This window comes from Oncorhynchus masou, chromosome 25 (assembly GCF_036934945.1).
Source record: "Oncorhynchus masou masou isolate Uvic2021 chromosome 25, UVic_Omas_1.1, whole genome shotgun sequence".
Classification (NCBI taxonomy): Eukaryota; Metazoa; Chordata; class Actinopteri; order Salmoniformes; family Salmonidae; genus Oncorhynchus; species Oncorhynchus masou.
In genome coordinates, this window is record NC_088236.1 from 41,212,828 (window position 1) to 41,231,308 (window position 18,481).

The 18,481-nt window shown below is 42.7% G+C and overlaps 1 protein-coding gene across 6 annotated transcripts in view; it reads left to right on the forward strand.

The window, feature by feature from the left end:
* Positions 1 to 18,481, forward strand: part of LOC135514344 (ARF GTPase-activating protein GIT2-like) — a 36,700-nt gene that overhangs the window by 12,181 nt on the left and 6,038 nt on the right. For 4 of the 6 annotated variants that reach the window (XM_064937771.1, XM_064937772.1, XM_064937769.1 and 1 more), the window contains exons 2-14: positions 10,454 to 10,587; positions 10,715 to 10,821; positions 11,216 to 11,321; positions 11,427 to 11,513; positions 11,859 to 11,989; positions 12,141 to 12,235; positions 12,631 to 12,676; positions 13,571 to 13,622; positions 13,757 to 13,829; positions 14,075 to 14,172; positions 14,361 to 14,472; positions 14,591 to 14,721; positions 14,858 to 15,007. In XM_064937771.1, the coding sequence (XP_064793843.1) occupies positions 10,715 to 10,821; positions 11,216 to 11,321; positions 11,427 to 11,513; positions 11,859 to 11,989; positions 12,141 to 12,235; positions 12,631 to 12,676; positions 13,571 to 13,622; positions 13,757 to 13,829; positions 14,075 to 14,172; positions 14,361 to 14,472; positions 14,591 to 14,721; positions 14,858 to 15,007 (1,188 nt within the window). In that variant the 5' untranslated portion in view covers positions 10,454 to 10,587. Of the gene's footprint in view, positions 1 to 10,453; positions 10,588 to 10,714; positions 10,822 to 11,215; positions 11,322 to 11,426; positions 11,514 to 11,858; positions 11,990 to 12,140; positions 12,236 to 12,630; positions 12,677 to 13,570; positions 13,623 to 13,756; positions 13,830 to 14,074; positions 14,173 to 14,360; positions 14,473 to 14,590; positions 14,722 to 14,857; positions 15,008 to 17,018; positions 17,292 to 18,481 lie in introns of all 6 variants that reach the window. The other 2 variants (XM_064937773.1, XM_064937770.1) reach the window with 2 other exon arrangements.

An 18,481-nucleotide genomic window follows, 5' to 3' on the forward strand; every position in this document is an offset into this window, starting at 1 on the left:
CATGTCTATATTGAACCATAAGGAAGTGAAAGAGCAAGTCACCCAGGGAAGGAAGGTGAACGTCTAATCTCAAAACATACACTGAACAAAAATATAAACACAACGTGCAACAATTTCAAGGATTTTACTGATTTACAGTTCATATAAAGAAAACAGTCCATTGAAATACATTTATTAGGCCCTAATCTATGGATTTCACATGACTGGGATACAGATATGCATCTGTTAGTCACTGATACCTTCAAAAAAAGTATGGGTGTGGATCAGTAAACCAGTCAGTGTCTGGTGTGACCATTTGCCTCATGCAGCACGACACATCCCCTTCACATAGAGTTCATCAGGTTGTTGATTGTGGCTTGTGGAATCTTGTCTCACTCCTCTTCAATGGCTGTGCGAAGTTGCTGGATATTGGCGGGAACTGGAACAGGCTGTCGTACACATAAATCCAGAGCATCCCAAACATGCTCAATGGGTGACATATCTGGAGAATATGCAGGCCATGGAAGAACTGGGACATTTTCAGCTTCCAAGAATTGTGTACCGATCTTTGTGACATGGGGCTGTAGATTATCATGCTGAAACATGAGGCGATGACGGCAGATGAATGGTACGATAATGGGACTCAGGATCTCGTCACGTTATATGTGTTCATTCAAATTGCCATCGATAAAATGCAATTGTGTTCATTGTCCATAGCTTATGCCTGCGCATACCATAACCCCACCGCAGCCATGGGGCACTCTGTTCACAACGTTGACATCAGCAAACCCCTCGCCCACACAACGCTATACACGTTGTCTGCCATCTGCCCGGTACATCTGAAACCGGAATTCATTTGTGAAGAGCACACTTCTCCAGCATGCCAGTGGCCATCAAAGGTGAGAATTTCCCCACTGGAGTCGGTTACAATGCCAAGCTGCAGTCAGCTTAAGACCTTGGAGAGTACGACGAGCACCCAGATGAGCTTTCCTGAGACAGTTTGTTTGTGCAGAAATTATTTGGTTGTGCAAACCCACACCTTCCTTGGCTGTCCGGGTGGCTGGTCTCATACGATCCTGCAGGCGAAGAAGCCGGATGCGGTGGTCCAGACTCCTGGGCTGGTGTGGTTACACGTGGTCTGCGGTTATGAGGTCGGTTGTACGTACTGCCAAATTGTCTAAAACAATGTTAGAGGCGGCTTATGGTAGAGAAATTAACATTAAATTCTCCGGCAACATCTCTGGTGGACATTCCTGCAGTCAGCCCTCAACTTGAGACATCTGTGGCATTGTTGTGTTTGACAAAACTGCACATTTTAGAGTGGCCTTTTATTGATAATGCCGTTTAAGCAGCTTCTTGATACACCTGTCAGGTGGTTATACGCATTTTGTGCGTAAGGAACATTTATGGGATCTGTTATTTCAGCTCAAGAAACATGGGACCAACACTTTACATGTTGCATTCATATTTTTGTTCAGTATTTTTATAAACTGGTTTAGAAGGGAAACCACAGCCTATCCTATTTAGTTTTGACTCTAGGTCTCAGTTGTAGAGAATACAGAGAGTTCTCTAAATGGAGAAGCAGATCAGTTGATCACTTCTCTCCTTGGGCTTATGGGGTCACATGAGGAGAATGCATTGGGAGTTGAGGCAGTCCTCATGTTACTTCTGTTGCACCCTACCTCATAGGAAGCTTGCCTTCTATTGGTTTCAATTGACAAATAAAGATTAGAATAGATTAACATGTTTTGGATGCCTTTACGCCACACCTTCAAAGAAATTGAATTAGCGGCACGACTGTTGCTTCAAGTAGGAAGTCAGAGAAATCTAATGGCAAGACTTTTAATACAGACTTTTTATTTATTTTGTAGAGACTGTGTCTGTCTCAGAAGGCCTATCCCTCCCTCTCTCTGTGTGTTTGCTGTTACTTTACCAGCAGCACGGTATGCACAAGTTCAAACAAGTTTCATTTCTCTCTGCAGTTAGTGATCCTCTTTGAAGCTCTGTGTGATCTACGCTGAATGTCTCTTGCACAGTCATTTTGTCATTATATCCACTCAGACCCCTGCAATACATCATGAGTCTAGAATGAGACTACCATCCCCATGTATGTTAGTGGAGTGCACATGCCTGTGAAGTGCATATATTTTGTGGCTGGTTGTACGGAAGTAGGTGAAAGAGGAAATGTCTCTTTTGCTCTCTCAGCTACAAAACATAAGAGGACGAGATGTTGGTGCAGTCTCTTTGACACTGTCCATATATGGAAGTGTGTGGTTTAACTTCCCCTTTGCATTCTGCATGACGTCACTACCTAAATGTAGTGAACTGGGGGTTGCACAGTTTAGGGTTATAGATATCTATCGCTATAGGCCAATTCCACTCGATGGCCAGTTTATTAGGTCAACCCATCTAGTACTGGGTTAGACCCCCCTTTTCTTCCAGAACAGCCTGAATTCTCTGGGGCATGGAAACGTTGTATCAAGGGACTTAACGTGTGCCAGGAAAACATTCCACACACAGTTACACCACTGCCACCAGCCTCTTTTTGCCCATTCTAACGGCCAATCAAACAGTAACTGGATGCCTGTATGGCTGCTTTATATAGCAAACCACTGCCACGTGACTCACTGTCTGTAGGAGCAAACCATTTTTGTGAACGGGATGGTATACCTAATAAACTGAACACTGAGTGTATATGGGAGCTATTTGCTATTTCTTATTACTAGCATTGTAATTACAGTGCATTCCCCCTTTCCACATTTGTTATGTTACACCCTTATTCTAAAATTAATTCAATAAATGTTTTTCCTTATCAATCTACACACTACCCAAAAATGACAAAGCGAAAACAGTTAAAAAATGTTTTTGCTCATTTATACAAAATTAAAAACAGATGCCTTATTTACATAAGTATTCAGACCCTTTGCTATGAGACTCAAAATTGAGCTCAGGTGTATCTTGTTTCCATTGATCATATGATGTGGAGTCCACCTGTGGTAAATTCAATTGATTGGAAATGGTTTGCAAAGGCACACACCTGTCTATATAAGGTCCCACAGTTGACAGTGCATGTCAGAGCAAAAAACCAGGCCATGGGATCGACGGAATTGTCCGTAGCACTCTAAGACAGGATTGTGTCGAGACACAAATCTGGGGAAGGGTACCAAAATATTTCTGCAGCATTGAAGGTCCCCAAGAACACAGTGGCTTCCATAATTCTTAAATGGGAGAAGTTTGGAACAACCAAGACTCTTCCTAGAGCTGACCAAGGACCCGATGGTCACTTTGACAGAGCTCAGGAGTTTCTCTGTAGAGATGGGAGAACCTTCAAGAAGGATAGCCATCTCTGCAGCACACCACCAATTAGGTCTTTATGTTAGAGTGGCCAGATGGAAGCTATTCCTCAGTAAAAGGCACATGACAGCCTGCTTGGAGTTTGCCAAAAGGCACCTAAAGGACTCAGACCATGAGAAACAAGATTCTCTGGTCTGATGAAACCAAGATTGAACTCTGGACTAAATGCAAAGCGTCACATCTGGAGGAAACCTGGCACCATATCTATGGTGAAGCATGGTGGTGGCAGCATCATGCTGTGGGGATGTTTTTCAGCAACAGTGACTGGGAGACTAGTCAGGATTGAGAGAAAGATAAACGGGGAAAAGTATAGAGATCCTTGATGAAAACCTGCTCAGGACCTCAGACTGGGGTGAAGGTTCACCTTCCAACAGGACAATGGCCTTAAGCACACAGCCAAGACAATGCGGGAGTGGCTTTGGGGCAAGTCTCTGAATATCCTTGAGTGGCCCAGCCAGAGCCCGGGCTTGAACCCGATCGAACATCTCTGGAGAGACCTGAAAATAGCTGTGCAGCGACACTCACCATCCAACCTGACAGAGCATGAGAGGATCTGCAGAGAAGAATGGGAGACACTCCCCAAATACAGGTGTGCCAAGCTTGTAGCGTCATACCCAAGACAACACGAGGCTGTAATCGCTGCCAAAGGTGCTTCAACAAAGTCCTGAGCAAAGGCTCTGAATACTTAAGTAAATATATATATTTTTTAATGCATTTGCACAAGATAACTTTTCTTTGTCATTATGGGGTATTGTGTGTAGATTGGTGACAAAAAAAATGCATTTTAGAATAAGGCTGTAATGTAACAAAATGTGGACAAAGTCAAGGGGTCGTTATACTTTCCGAATGCACTGCATATGCCAGCTATGAAAAAAAACTCACAATAAGTTAACTGACCAGACTAGATGCCTCACTCTTATCTGCTATCAGAATAGTGTGCCCCGAGGTTGTCTCCAGGTTACATGAGCCTAAATAGGGTTTCCTTAATCAACAAAGGCATCTAAACAGGACCAGTTCGACCTCAGGCGTATAGGTTCCAAAGGTGTGTCTGGATCGGCTGTCCCGTCAATGTAGCCTAACTGGGATGCCACAAGAATGGGATGTCACAAAGTAAGTTCACAGCTGAGTGAGACGTGAAGTGGCCTAGAGGCCAAAGGTGGCATGCCAGAGATTTGAATAATGAATGTGAGGAGCAGTGGAAAAACCCAGTCATAAGGAACGTGTAAGAAACCAAGATAAGCTGTGATTGTTTAAAGACATCAGCATGCTTCAGTTCAGCTAGGTGAAGGCGGCTAGGCGAACCAAACAAGTGTGCTTGGATAATTTCTTAAAGGGCCTTTTGTAAAAAAATATATATAGTTTTTCAACATGTCAATTGCACTGTTTGTTAATTTTGAGACGCCGTAGACAGTATCCACTTCCTCAAAATAGTCAGAAATAATCTAAGATAATTCAAGAAATCTGTCACGAAGTACAACGTTTTTGCTGAGATCTTAGTCATACAATTTTACATCTAAGATGTTTGATTGGTGCAGTATTTCTCAATGAAAAAACGTGCATGAAAACGAGTCGTCTCTCGTTGAATGACAAAGACTTTACTGAAGAATCCTTACTGCTGACCAATCACTGACGAAGGGGTGTAGACTTCGGATACCGACTCCGGCTTGCCTCAAAATGTTTTGTGCCTGAACAAACCCTTACCGAAGTAAAAACAAAACAAATGAGAACGCCACAAAATGTTGTCGTGCTATATGCACAAACTTCCAAACTGTTTCGGCTGAGAAGCATGTGGACGCCTTAAGTGTTAGCTTGAAGATGGATTTCAGAAACTTCTCTGGACTTAAAAAGGACACTGGGATTTTGGCAATGGGGCCTAATTGTACTTCCCTAGAGTCAGATGAACTTGTGGAGACCATTTCTATGTTTGTGTCCAGTATGAAATTAGACGTAGTTTTGTAAGCCAATGCTATTGAGCGTTAGCACAATGACTGGAAGTCTATTGATGTCTGGTAGCATTTTCACAGATACAAATAGACTTTGTGCTAGCGCAAGTTAGCAATGGCGCTAGCGCTGGTTAGCAACTTCTTTCAAACTTCACGCAGAGACATACAAATGGTATCCATGAGTTCAAAACCATTTTCCATCCCAAAAATTTGGAGTAAGCAAATGCTTAGATTTCTGGTCAAATAGATGCAAAAGGAGTCTTGGTAAACAACTACCAGGACTAAGTCTTTAAAAGTTTAACAAATACAGCAAAACACAATGTTGATGTAAATAGACCCCTGCCAATTAATATCAATAATTTGTTTTTGGAGAAATGTTTCTGCCTTCTGTAAGTTTTAAGAAACATGAAATTCTATTACCAAAACCCACATCTTTAAGATATTTTCTAATTTCTCTCCCTCGTGAGGGAGAATAATGAAAGTTCACAAAAGTAACAAGTAAAGATAAACACTAACTAATTGATAGGTCTAACGCAGTGGTTCCCAAAGTTTTTATAGTCCCATACCCCTTCAAACATTCAACCTCCAGCTGCGTACCCCCTCTAGCACCAGGGTCAGCGCACTCTCAAATGTTGTTTTTTGCCATTGTTAGCCTGCTGCGCATACACACACACACACACGCACACTATACGATACATTTATTAAACATAAAAATGAGTGTGAGTTTTTGTCACAACCTGGCTCGTGGGAAGTGACAAAGAGCTCTTATAGGACCAGGGAACAAATAATAATCAATAATTTTGCTCTTTTTATTTAACCATCTTACATTTAAAACCTTATTTTTTTCATTGAAAATTGTGAATAACTCACCACAGGTTAATGAGAAGGCTGTGCTTGAAATGATGCACATAACTCTGCAATGTTGGGTTGTATTGGAGAGAGTCTCCATCTTAAGTCATTTTCCACACACAGTCTGTGCCTGTATTTAGTTTTCATGCTAGTGAGGGCCGAGAATCCACTCTCACATAGGTACGTGGTTGCAAAGGGCATCAGTGTCTTAACAGCGCGATTTGCCAAGGCAGGATACTCTGAGCGCAGCCCAATCCAGAAATCTGGCAGTAGCTTCTGATTGAAATGACATTTTCACAGAACTGCTTGTTGTAATGTCGATGAGAGTCTCTTGTTCAGATATCGGTAAGTGGACTGGAGGCAGGGCATGAAAAGGATAACGAATCCAGTTGTTTGTGTCATCCGTTTTGGGAAAGTACCTGCGTAATTGCGCACCCAGCTCACTCAGGTGCTTCGCTATATGACATTTGACATTGTCTGTAAGCTTGAGTTCATTCACACACAAAAAGATCATACAATGATGGAAAGACCTGTGTGTTGTCCTTGTTAATGCAGATAGAGAAGAGCTCCAACTTCTTAATCATAGCCTCAATTTTGACCACACATTGAATATACTGTAGCTGCGGAGAGTCCCTGTAATCCTAGATTCAGATCATTCAGGTGAGAAAAAACATCCCCCAGATAGACCAGTGGTGTGAGAAACTTGTCATCATGCAAGCGGTCAGACAAGTGAAAATGATGGTCAGTAAAGAACTTTAAGCTCGTCTCTCAATTTAAAAAAAACATGTAAATACTTTGCTCCTTGACAACCGGTGCACTTATGTATGTTGTAAAAGTGTTACATGGTCGCTGCTCATATCACTGCATAATGCAGAAAATACACGAGAGTTCAAGACCTTGCTTTAACAAAGTTAACCATTTTCACTGTAGTTTCCAAAACATCTTTCAAGCTGTCAGGCTTTCCCTTGGCAGCAAGAGCCTCTCAGTGGATGCTGCAGAAGTGTACCCAAGTGGCGTCGGGAGCAACTGCTTGTATGCTCGTTTCCACTCCACAATGTCTTCATGTCATGGCTTTTGCGCCATCATTACAGATACCAACACATCTTGACCACCAAAGTCCATTTGATCTCACAAAGCTGTCCAGTACTTAAGAAATATCCTCTCCTGTTGTCCTGGTTTCCAGTGGTTTGCAGAAGAGGGTGTCTTCCTTAATTGACCCCTCATAAACGTAACGGACATATACCAGGAGCTGTGCCAGGACCGCCACGTCTGACTCATCCAGCTGTAACGCTGGCTTGTATGCGAAGCAGTAATTGTTTCAAAACTTCTCCTGCCATGTCACTGATGTGTCGTGAAACAGTGTTGTTTGATGAAGGCATTGTCTGTATTAGAGGTCAACCGATTTAAAAAATATATATATTTGTAATAATGACGATTACAACAATACTGAATGAACACCTTTATTTTAACTTAATATAATATATCATCTATTTAGTCTCAAATAAATCATGAAACATGTTGAATTTGGTTTAAATAATGCAAAGTGTTGGAGAAGAAAGTAAAAGTGCAATATGTGCCATGTAAAAAAGCTAACATTTAAGTTCCTTGCTCAGAACATGAGAACATATGAAAGCTGGTGGTTCCTTTTAACATGAGTCTTCAATATTCCCAGGTAAGAGGTTTTAGGTTGTAGTTATTATAGGGATTGTAGGACTATTTCTCTCTGTACCATTTGTATTTCATATACCTTTGACTATTGGATGTTCTTATCGGCACTATAGTATTGCCAGCCTAATCTCGGGAGTTGAGAGACTTGAAGTCATAAACAGCACAATACTTGAAGCACAGCGAAGAGCTGATGGCAAACGCAGTAAAGTGCTGTTTGAATGACTGCTTACGAGCCTGCTGCTGCCTACCACCACTCAGTCTGGCTGCTCTATCAAATATCAAATCATAGACTTAATTATAATATAATAACACACGGAAATACGAGCATTAGGTCATTGATATGGTCTAATCCGGAAACTATCATTTCGAAAACAAAATGTTTATTCTTTCAGTGAAATACGGAACCGTTCCGTATTTTATCTAACGGGTGGCATCCCTAAGTCTAAATATTACTGTTACATTGCACAACCTTCAATGTTATGTCATAATTATGTACACTTCTGGCAAATTCATTACGGTCTTTGTCAGGAAGAAATGGTCTTCACACAGTTCGCAACGAGCCAGGTGTCCCAAACTGCTGCATATACAGTGGGGGGAAAAAGTATTTAGTCAGCCACCAATTGTGCAAGTTCTCCCACTTAAAAGATGAGGCCTGTAATTTTCATCATAGGTACACTTCAACTATGACAGCCAAAATTAGAGGGAAAAAAATCCAGAAAATCACATTGTAGGATTTTTAATGAATTTATTTGCAAATTATGGTGGAAAATAAGTATTTGGTCAATAACAAAAGTTTATCTCAATACTTTGTTATATACCCTTTGTTGACAATGACAGAGGTCAAATGTTTTCTGTAACACACTGTTGCTGGTGTTTTGGCCTATTCTTCCATGCAGATCTCCTCTAGAGCAGTGATGTTTTGGGGTTGTTGCTGGGCAACACGGACTTTCAACTCCCTCCAAAGATTTTCTATGGGGTTGAAATCTGGAGACTGGCTAGGCCACTCCAGGACCTTGAAATGCTTCTTACGAAGCCACTCCTTCGTTGACCGGGCGGTGTGTTTGGGATCATTGTCATGCTGAAAGACCCAGCCAAGTTTTCATCTTCAATGCCCTTGCTGATGGAAGGAGGTTTTCACTCAAAATCTCACGATACATGGCACCATTCATTCTTTCCTTTACACGGATCAGTCGTCCTGGTCCCTTGGCAGAAAAATAGCCCCAAAGCATGATGTTTCCACCCCCATGCTTCACAGTAGGTATGGTGTTCTTTGGATGATGCAACTCGGCATTCTTTGTCCTCCAAACACGACGAGTTGAGTTTTTACCAAGAAGTTCTATTTTGGTTTCATCTGACCATATGACATTCTCCCAATCTTCTTCTGGATCATCCAAATGCTCTCTAGCAAACTTCAGACGGGCCTGGACATGTACTGGCTTAAGCAGGGGGACACGTCTGGCACTGCAGGATTTGAGTCCCTGGCGGCGTAGTGTGTTACTGATGGTAGGCTTTGTTACTTTGGTCCGAGCTCTCTGCAGGTCATTCATTAGGTCCCCCCGTGTGGTTCTGGGATTTTTGCTCACCGTTCTTGTGATCATTTTGACCCCACGGGGTAAGATCTTGCGTGGAGCCCCAGATCGAGGGAGATTATCAGTGGTCTTGTATGTCTTCCATTTCCTAATAATTGCTCCCACAGTTGATTTCTTCAAACCAAGCTGCTTACCTATTGCAGATTCAGTCTTCCCAGCCTGGTGCAGGTCTACAATTTTGTTTCTGGTGTCCTTTGAGAGCTCTTTGGTCTTGGCCATAGTGGAGTTTGGAGTGTGACTGTCTGAGGTTGTGGACAGGTGTCTTTTATACATATAACAAGTTCAAACAGGTGCCATTAATACAGGTAACGAGTGGAGGGCAGAGGAGCCTCTTAAAGAAGAAGTTACAGGTCTGTGAGAGCCAGAAATCTTGCTTGTTTGTAGGTGACCAAATACTTATTTTCCACCATAATTTGCAAATACATTCATTAAAAATCCTACAATGTGATTTTCTGGATTTTTTTCCTTCTCATTTTGTCTGTCATAGTTGAAATGTACCTATGATGAAAATTACAGGCCTCATCTTTTTAAGTGGGAGAACTTGCACAATTGGTGACTGACTAAATACTTTTTTTGCCCCACTGTTTAGTCCAAAAGAAGACATTCTAATGACAAAAATAAGATAATACATCTTATCTACGTCACCTAACTAATTCTGATTCAGCCACGACGATCTGCACACTTGTTCCAGTAAATGTGGTTTTTGTTAAATGTTTAATGTAAATGGTTAAAAGTACTCCTTGTGCATAGAGTTAAACTTTGAAATCAAATGTTTTTTTTTGTTTGGAATATATTTGAAGTGAAATATATTTTTCGATTTTTGCAATTCTGTTACTGTGGAATTGCCCAGTTATTAAAATGATTGACTATGAAGCAATAGGTTTTTAAGAATAGGTTACAAGCACTGTGTCAGTGTATTTGTTCCCACGTGTCCTTCGCAGTATATTTACTACATGGCATTACGAATGAATGAACTAAAGCTGAATAAGGCTTTGCAATTGAGTTGATGAAATATTCAGATGATTGTCTTTGTGTTTATTTAGTACACTCATTTGTTTCCTTTATGCTTAGAGCCTCGCTGGGCCTCTGTGAACAGGGGCGTGCTGATCTGCGACGAGTGCTGTGGTGTTCATCGGAGTCTGGGCAGACACAGCTCCCAAGTGCGTCACCTGACTCACACACCATGGGCTCCTACACAGCTTCAAGTAAGATCTCCACAGACACACACTATTCTTTACCTTGGTCAAAGGTATCCCCTTTTCTGCTTTTGTGATAGAATAGGCGGTCTGTATATTCCATTTAATGGATAATATCTCTTTGTCTTTTAATCAGATGGTTCAGACGTTATACAACAACGGTGCAAATTCGATATGGGAGCACTGTCTACTGGACCCGATGATGAGTGGTAAACGCAAGGCCAACCCTCAGGACAAAGTGCAGTGAGTCATGTATTTTTGATGGCTGCCGAGTGAGCCAGGAGTGCAGTTTGATCACGAGTGAAGGAGAGGCAGTTGGCCCAGTTTCATGAGTACATTGGTTCTTAAGCTTTTTCAGCTCGAGACCCAAATGAGAAATTAACTGGCTGAACTGCACTGGCCTGGATACACATCCGCCAAAGTACTGGTTTGGGTCAGCATGATAGCGTGAAAAGTGTATGGGTTTCAGCAGGAACACACAATGCTGGAGAAACCTGAATTGCTTCAGTTAACTTATGAGCGGGTCAATTCACCTGAACCTAAAAGTGATTGTTGCTTGAAATTGGACGTGCTTCAATTGAAATCCTCGAACAATGCTGTTCTGTTTAACCCCCTCTGTTTTATGTTATTCCCGAAGCCCAAACAAGACAGAGTTCATAAAGGCCAAATACCAAATGCTGGCTTTTGTCCACCGGATGCCTTGTCGAGATGACGACAGCTTCACAGCCAAGGACTTAAGCAAGGTGAGACATCTGCCACTCTGTGCCCACACAACTCCCTGATGAAGGTGTATCAAGCTTGAATGAGCAATATTTTACTAATAAATGTTGATTTTATTTTCCCCTCAGCAACTTCACTCCAGCGTCCGCACTGGTAACTTGGAGACGTGTCTGAGGTTACTCTCTCTTGGAGCCCAGGCCAATTTCTTTGACCCAGTAAGAGATCTCATTTCTCCCCCAATCCAGCTTCTAAACATATCCTTAACAACGTGTTAATACAACAGTGTTACTTCCATAAATACTGCTTTGCCACACAGATACGAGAGCAACTTAAAAGAAAGAGAGAAGGACTGTTCACACTGTTTTTGGGGAAAAAAAACTATGCCAAAAAGGAAACCTTTTCATTAGATTAATTGCAACCTTGCGCTACAAACAGTTAAATGTCCGCAAGCAGTGTGAACCGACCCTTACCCTTTCTCATACCCTATCTATGTATTTTAGGACATTTTTCCCACCAGTTTTAATTGTTCACGTATGGGTGGTGTCTTACCTTCTCTCCAGGAAAAGGGGAATACGCCGCTGCATGTGGCTGCCAAGGCAGGGCAGGTGTCTCAGGCAGAGCTGCTGACCGTCTACGGGGCTGACCCCGGCGCCCCCGACTCCAACGCCAAGACCCCCATCAACTATGCAAGGTACTGCAACATTCATAGTTTAACATTTAGGATGTAAACTTATTTTATCAAAGTCATTTTTTTTTTCATGTCTTAGTGGCTGTGTGACCAGGCAGGCTTTATGGGCAAGAAAAGAGGCATAACTGATTTCTATTGTGTGTCTCTTTCTCAGGCAAGCTGGCTACCATGACCTGGCTGATAGGCTGGTAGAGATCCAGTATGAACTTACTGACAGACTGGCTTTCTATCTCTGTGGGAGAAAGCCTAGTAAGTGAGGAGAGGCTTTCGCCTCCTCAAATTAGACTGCAAGTGTTGCGTGTCCGCTTATCCTAGCGTCCATCAGCCACAGCTGAAACAAACCCACAGTAATCAGTGAGAAATGCTACACCAGCCACAGAAGCAGCACGTCAGTGAAGCAAAGCGCTGGTTGCTAAAATTTTTATTTTTTTCCGCTTCACGTCTAGGGCAGAGACATGCCTCTCTGAAGCACACACAGAAGTGGCATGCGTTTTAGATGTTTGCCTCTACGGTTCTGGTATAGCAGGCAAGAAACAGTACACACGCACCGTTTGCAGCCTAGTTTCAGGGGTTACTCAACTGATCGCATACAGTGTCTCCCATGAGGTTTCTTATTGCCACAACCCATCTGTGCTTGCTTTCAGATCATAAAAATGGCCAACACTTCATCGTCCCACAGATGGCTGACAGGTAAGGAAGCATTGTGTGGCTCAATGTATAAAATAGTAGCCTGGTCCCAGACTTTGTGCTGTATAGCCGAACCCTTTCGTCATTGTCATTGCCAAATGACAATGACCGTAGGAGTTGGCGAGACGGCTAAAACCATTCTGGGACCAGACTAATGAAATAGCACTTTGGGGGGGCTCTTTCTAGGAAAAGTAAAGTGGGTGAAGTTTTAAATGTGTTTTTTTGGGGGGGAGGGCAAAGAAAACGTGAGCTGTTTGACAGTGCAATCCAACTCTAGAGCCTGCCAGGACATATTTTGTGGCTTTTTGTAACAGGCATGAGATGAAACAGGCTGAAGCAATTGTTACATTTTGTCAAGATCATAATCTTCCCCTTAAAGCGTTGTGTACGTTTACATGCACACTAATAATTACATGATGGCAGTAGACCGAACTCAGAATCAAAATGGCTTCCAAAAAATAACATGGTCGCTGTGGTAGAACATTTATTTTGATTGACAATTTTTGGCATTTGTCCAAGTCCCTTCAGGTAGCCTGATTTCAGATGTGTCCATGTAAACCGGATTATTGGGGAAATTGTTCTTCTTGCAAAGCATGTAAACATTTTAGTCAAACTATTTTATTAATCTGAATAGTGTGACTGTACCCAGTTTTGTTATTGCACCATAATAATACATATCTGAGCTAAATTGCTATAGTTGGGCTGGTCTTATTATAGCATATTAACTTATTTTAGTATAGTTCTGATATTTGAACTCAAACAAAACATGTTGTCTTTTTTTATTGCTGTCTTGATGGATAAGGAACATGTAAGTATTTTATCATAATGAGGTTTGACCATTTCCCCTCCCATTTAACATGAGGCTAAGCAGATTTATCCCCCCCCCCCCATGTATAGCAGTTTAGATTTATCAGAACTGGCAAAGGCGGCAAAGAAGAAACTCCAGTCTGTAAGTGTTCACTTTAAGATTCAAATGGATTAGATGTATGATATTACAATCTAGAGACATGTCATCAAAACATATTCATACAACTAGTTCCTGGTTGATTTTTTTTCTCCCACAAATCGCACATTTCATTTCAGCTCAGTAATCATTTATTTGAGGAGCTGGCGATGGACGTGTTTGACGAAGTGGACCGAAGGGAGACCGATGCTGGTGAGACCGACAGACGGTGCTGCGAAGTAATGGCGTAACGGCCGGTGCATGTTTTTTAAGCATTCAGTCCACCATGTCCAGTCAAACATCTGGGTGGTGTTCATTTGGCACGGACGGAAACAGGGAGGGGCTACCTAGACTTATTCAATAAGAAATACACATTTTTGTTGTCCGTTGCAATATGTTTTCCGTTTGCGTTTCCTAATGAATATGGCCCTGAAGCAACACTTCTATGTTCTGCGCAGTATGGCTGGCGACACAGAACCACAGCACCCTGGTGACAGAGACCACAGTGGTGCCTTTCCTTCCTGTGAACCCAGAGTACTCATCAACACGAAACCAGGCAAGCCTGCTGCACAACTCCTTCCCTAGTTAACACTTTGATACTGATTGCTTTAGTTAAATACATTCCCCCTTGCTGGTTTTCTCTCTCCCTTTAAATATGACTGATTCTCGGTTCCCTCGGTGAAGTTTCAACAGATGCAGTAGGACAGGATGCATTTTGCTAGGCTTTTTTGTTTTTTTCTCCAGGGACGGCAAAAGCTTGCGAGATTTAACGCACATGAATTTGCAACTCTTGTCATCGACATATTAAGTGACTCGAAACGTCGACAGCTGGGGAACTCTATGATAAGTCCCAAAGGTAAAGTACTGGAAGATAATGGAACCTACTATCTCAGACACACATGGCTTATGGTCATAATTAAAATCGCATGTCTTTCTATGAAATGAGAAAGGGGTCGCTTGCTTTGTGGTTACAGAAAACGTTGAACTTATCCTAAAAAGCCGGAGTGGTGGCGAGGGTCTGGACAACGACCAACCGGACTACGACAGCGTGGCCTCTGACGAGGACACGGATAAGGAGCCACCCTCGGGCAAGGACCGGACCAAGGTAACTAATGTGATCTCTTGGCACGCAAACCAAGTAAAGGGTTTCGAGTAGTATTTACTTATCCTGAAAATGAGCGCCCGGAGTCTGGACTCAGACAAGTCCTAAAGCCCAACCTCTCTGACTTTTCCCCCTACAGAGTCTGGACTCAGACCTGTCAGATGGGCCTGTCACGGTGCAGGAGTTCCTGGAGGTGAAGAACGCCCTGTCGGCCTCGGAGGCCAAGATCCAGCAGCTGATGAAGGTCAACAGCAACCTGAGCGACGAGCTGCGGCTGATGCAGAAAAAGGTACCGCCCACTGCAGAGATCCACCAATCAGATCACTAACACCGTTCGGTCCGTCTGCCACTCGACCAATGAGACGGAGGGCTGGACTGAGGGGGGCACAGCGGTTGGTCAGCCGAGCTCTGGTCCCTCCCCTCACGGTAACCTCCCTTCACACACTGGTTCGAGTGAGGATGCTAACCGGTACCCACCAGGCTGCTGGGAAGGTTCTCCTGCAAGGCAAGACTGCTCTCCATCTAGCTCCACTATTTGGGCCAGCATGTTTCAGTTCATGTTCAGACAATGGCTTCTATAGCTTGACAAATTCTTAGCATTTTTATTTTTTTACTTGTGTTAAAGAGATGTATTCTTGCACCACTCTATTGTGGGAAACTGTCTCCTTCCCCTGGATACAGTGTATCATACACTTTCTTATGGTACGACTAACAGGCATGCTCAAGTAAACAGCATGACATCACTCGCACTGTGAATTACCCTCCTCTAGTCGTTTCTATGGTGACTTAACATAGTAAGCATAGCATTGTTGTTGTTATTTTGTGTTCTACCTGTGTGACCCTGCATTGTGATTTCAGAAAGCTCATCAATTATGCAGGATTTTCTTCTTAACCTTAATGTTCGCTCATCAGAATAATCCTCTCGAAGGTGTTGGATAACACAGCTCTTGTTGTTACACAGGTGCAGCATTTGCCTTTGCCATTCGAAAAACATTCCAATGGTCCTCTGCTGTGGTTTTAGTAGGACTCTTTACATCTGATTGTTTCCTACCAAAGCTGTATTTCTGAAGCGTCTCAGAGTAGGAGTGCTGATCTAGGATCAGGGCCCCTGTGTCCATTCATAATGATCTTAAATGCCCAGGAGTACTGTCACTTTCAGAGTTCTCCTCCACAGTCGGTGTTACACTATCGTTTGACTCTAAAATTGGAGTCTTCCTTATCCATATGACCCCTATTATTTATCATACAAAATCCTTCATGATTTTATAGTCACGATCTGGAGTGTGTGTTTCAGCGCGACAGCAGGCCCACCGCTTGATTTGGCAATAGACCAAACTGTCGTTGCCCCAATCAACAGCCTCTGTTCAACCTAAAAGGCATAAATGGTGATAAACGGCCTTTTACGAGAACTATTGAGTAACCATAGAAATATAGTGTATGACTCTACACGGTGGTGAGAGGCTCTTGTCGTGGGCTGAACAGCTGTTGTTGCAGACATGTAGGCTCCGGATCGTGCATTTGAACCCCTTCTTTATCCTGGGTCGTGCATCCTTTTAAAATAAAATAAAAAAAATAATTATCTCAGTAATATTCTATGGAACAGACAGTAGGAGTCAAACTGGCATTCCTCAGTGGTGGATGTGTACAGTATGTGATTTGGCTGTGTGGGCTGGCATTTACTGAACTAATGGCACATTCGATTGTCTTAGCCGTCAGAGAACTTCCCTGTTGCCCTCTTTGAATAAATAGCACAGACCACAGGGTTGGCTAGAAGGCGCCATTGAGGCTTTCCATCTGTCCTACATATCTATCCCGTCTGTCCTATCTAGTTCAGATAGCTCCTGTCTCTGGCAGATAGCTTGTCTCTGTCTAATCTATCTGAACTGTTTGGCTTGCCTGCAACACTTTCTACTTGCTCTTACCCCTTGCTTTTTGAGTGGAGTTTTCGGATGCCTAGCATGAGTAACACAAGCGGGGAAATGCTTAACAAGACTATGTTATAAAGACATGAGTGTTGGCGTTGGCCTTCGCTTCGTACAGATGGATGCTGACGGTTCCCAACACCTGAACATTTAGAGGTAGGGAAATGGGGACAAATCCTAACATCCGCTTGAGTTACATTGTCACTTCGTCTCTTATTGACATCAATTCATGACCAAGTGAAATTCAACTTAGGTGAAAGTTAGGATTTCGCCCTGTGGAGAATAAAGCATGCTTTGAAGCTAGACCGAAACAAGTCACCCTGCTCGCTGATAAGAAAAGCGTCCTCTTAGTGTTATTTGCTGACTCGTCTCTTCCAGCTGCATTCTCTGCAAAGCGAGAACACGTCTCTCAGGCGGCAGGGCCCAACCACCCATATCTATCAGGTCCCCATCAGCAGCGGGTCAGAGTACACTGACCCTTCTTCCTCCAGTCCCTCGGCCATGAAGCGCCGGCAGTCGGCGCAGGCCAGCCGGCCCATGTCCATGTCTATTTATGAGACTGGCTCAGGTCTGAAGCCCTACCTCCCTAAGGGGGACACCCCCTACCTAGAGGAGGGTGCCCCCACCCTGCAACCCTTCTTCCCACCTCATGTAAGTAAAAATCACGCATCCAGCCTTTGCTATTTCCTCTCCCATTTCCATCTTTTAGGCATCTTCTCCTCTTCCTCCTCCTTTTTATCTCATTGTGTCTGTTTCTGCAGTCCTTATTTTCTCTCTGATTGTTCCCTTTCCTTTCTACTTTTACTCAAATCTGTTGTTCTTTGGTGTACCGGTAGTGTTTGTCTGTAGCTGTTATTTGGAACCTGATGGTGATAATCAGCCAACACAATGCCAAGCGCACAGGTCACACATAGCCACTCTCAACTCGGTGTCTGCTCTGAATGGCTGCAGGCTCATAGGATTCTTCTCAGGGCTGTTGGTTTCCACAATGTTTACCTGGGCTCTGTTTTAATTCCTTTTAACACGCATCCTTCCTCTCTCTTCCTTGAGATAACCACTGATCTTTAAGTGGATGGACGTGTGCGAACATTTCCACTCTATTGCTTTCACCAATGTTGCTGTGTTTAGATCAGCGATTTCCTCAAAGAAAAGTCTGGGCGCATTCGAAGGTATTCGGAGTTACTCTGTTCAGACATTTTCTCAGGTAGACAGTAGGAAAGATGTCATGATCCCATTTTTGTTTATTTCAAGGTTGAATCTGAAATATTTTGAAGGTTTTCATGTAACTTCAAATAAGAATTAAACATCCCATTCAAAATTTGTTCAGTGTTTATTTGATTTTGTCTCCGACTAACAAGATAATGTGTGGTTCTAATCAGGTGCATTGTCATTTCTCTTTTAATTAAACATGTACGGGAATTTAGTGTTTTTCTAATTGTCACGAATCTCTTAGTTCTGGTACAGTATTTAAGAGGAGCAATTCGGGATTGGCACATCTATTTGTTCTACACCGTCAGAACTCAAAGTTCAAGATTGTTAACAAACAATTGCGTGAAACAATGTAATTGTAAACAATAGTCTATAGCTTAAAAATAAAAAGAAGTTAGCTTTACCCTGCAATTTCATGGATGGTCCGTCCTTTCATCTGAAGCTCTGTGAATTTGAGGGTTTGCATTTCTCCAGCCCCATTCCCTCAGCTGTTCACCAAAACCGGTGGTGGGTGACGCTTTGTTGCTGTTCGAATCCCGGATTGCCCCTTTCAATGTCCAGGAAACAAACGTGTACTCTGCAATATCAAATAATAAAACATGTTCATTGTCTAGATGTTTTATAATGTTCAA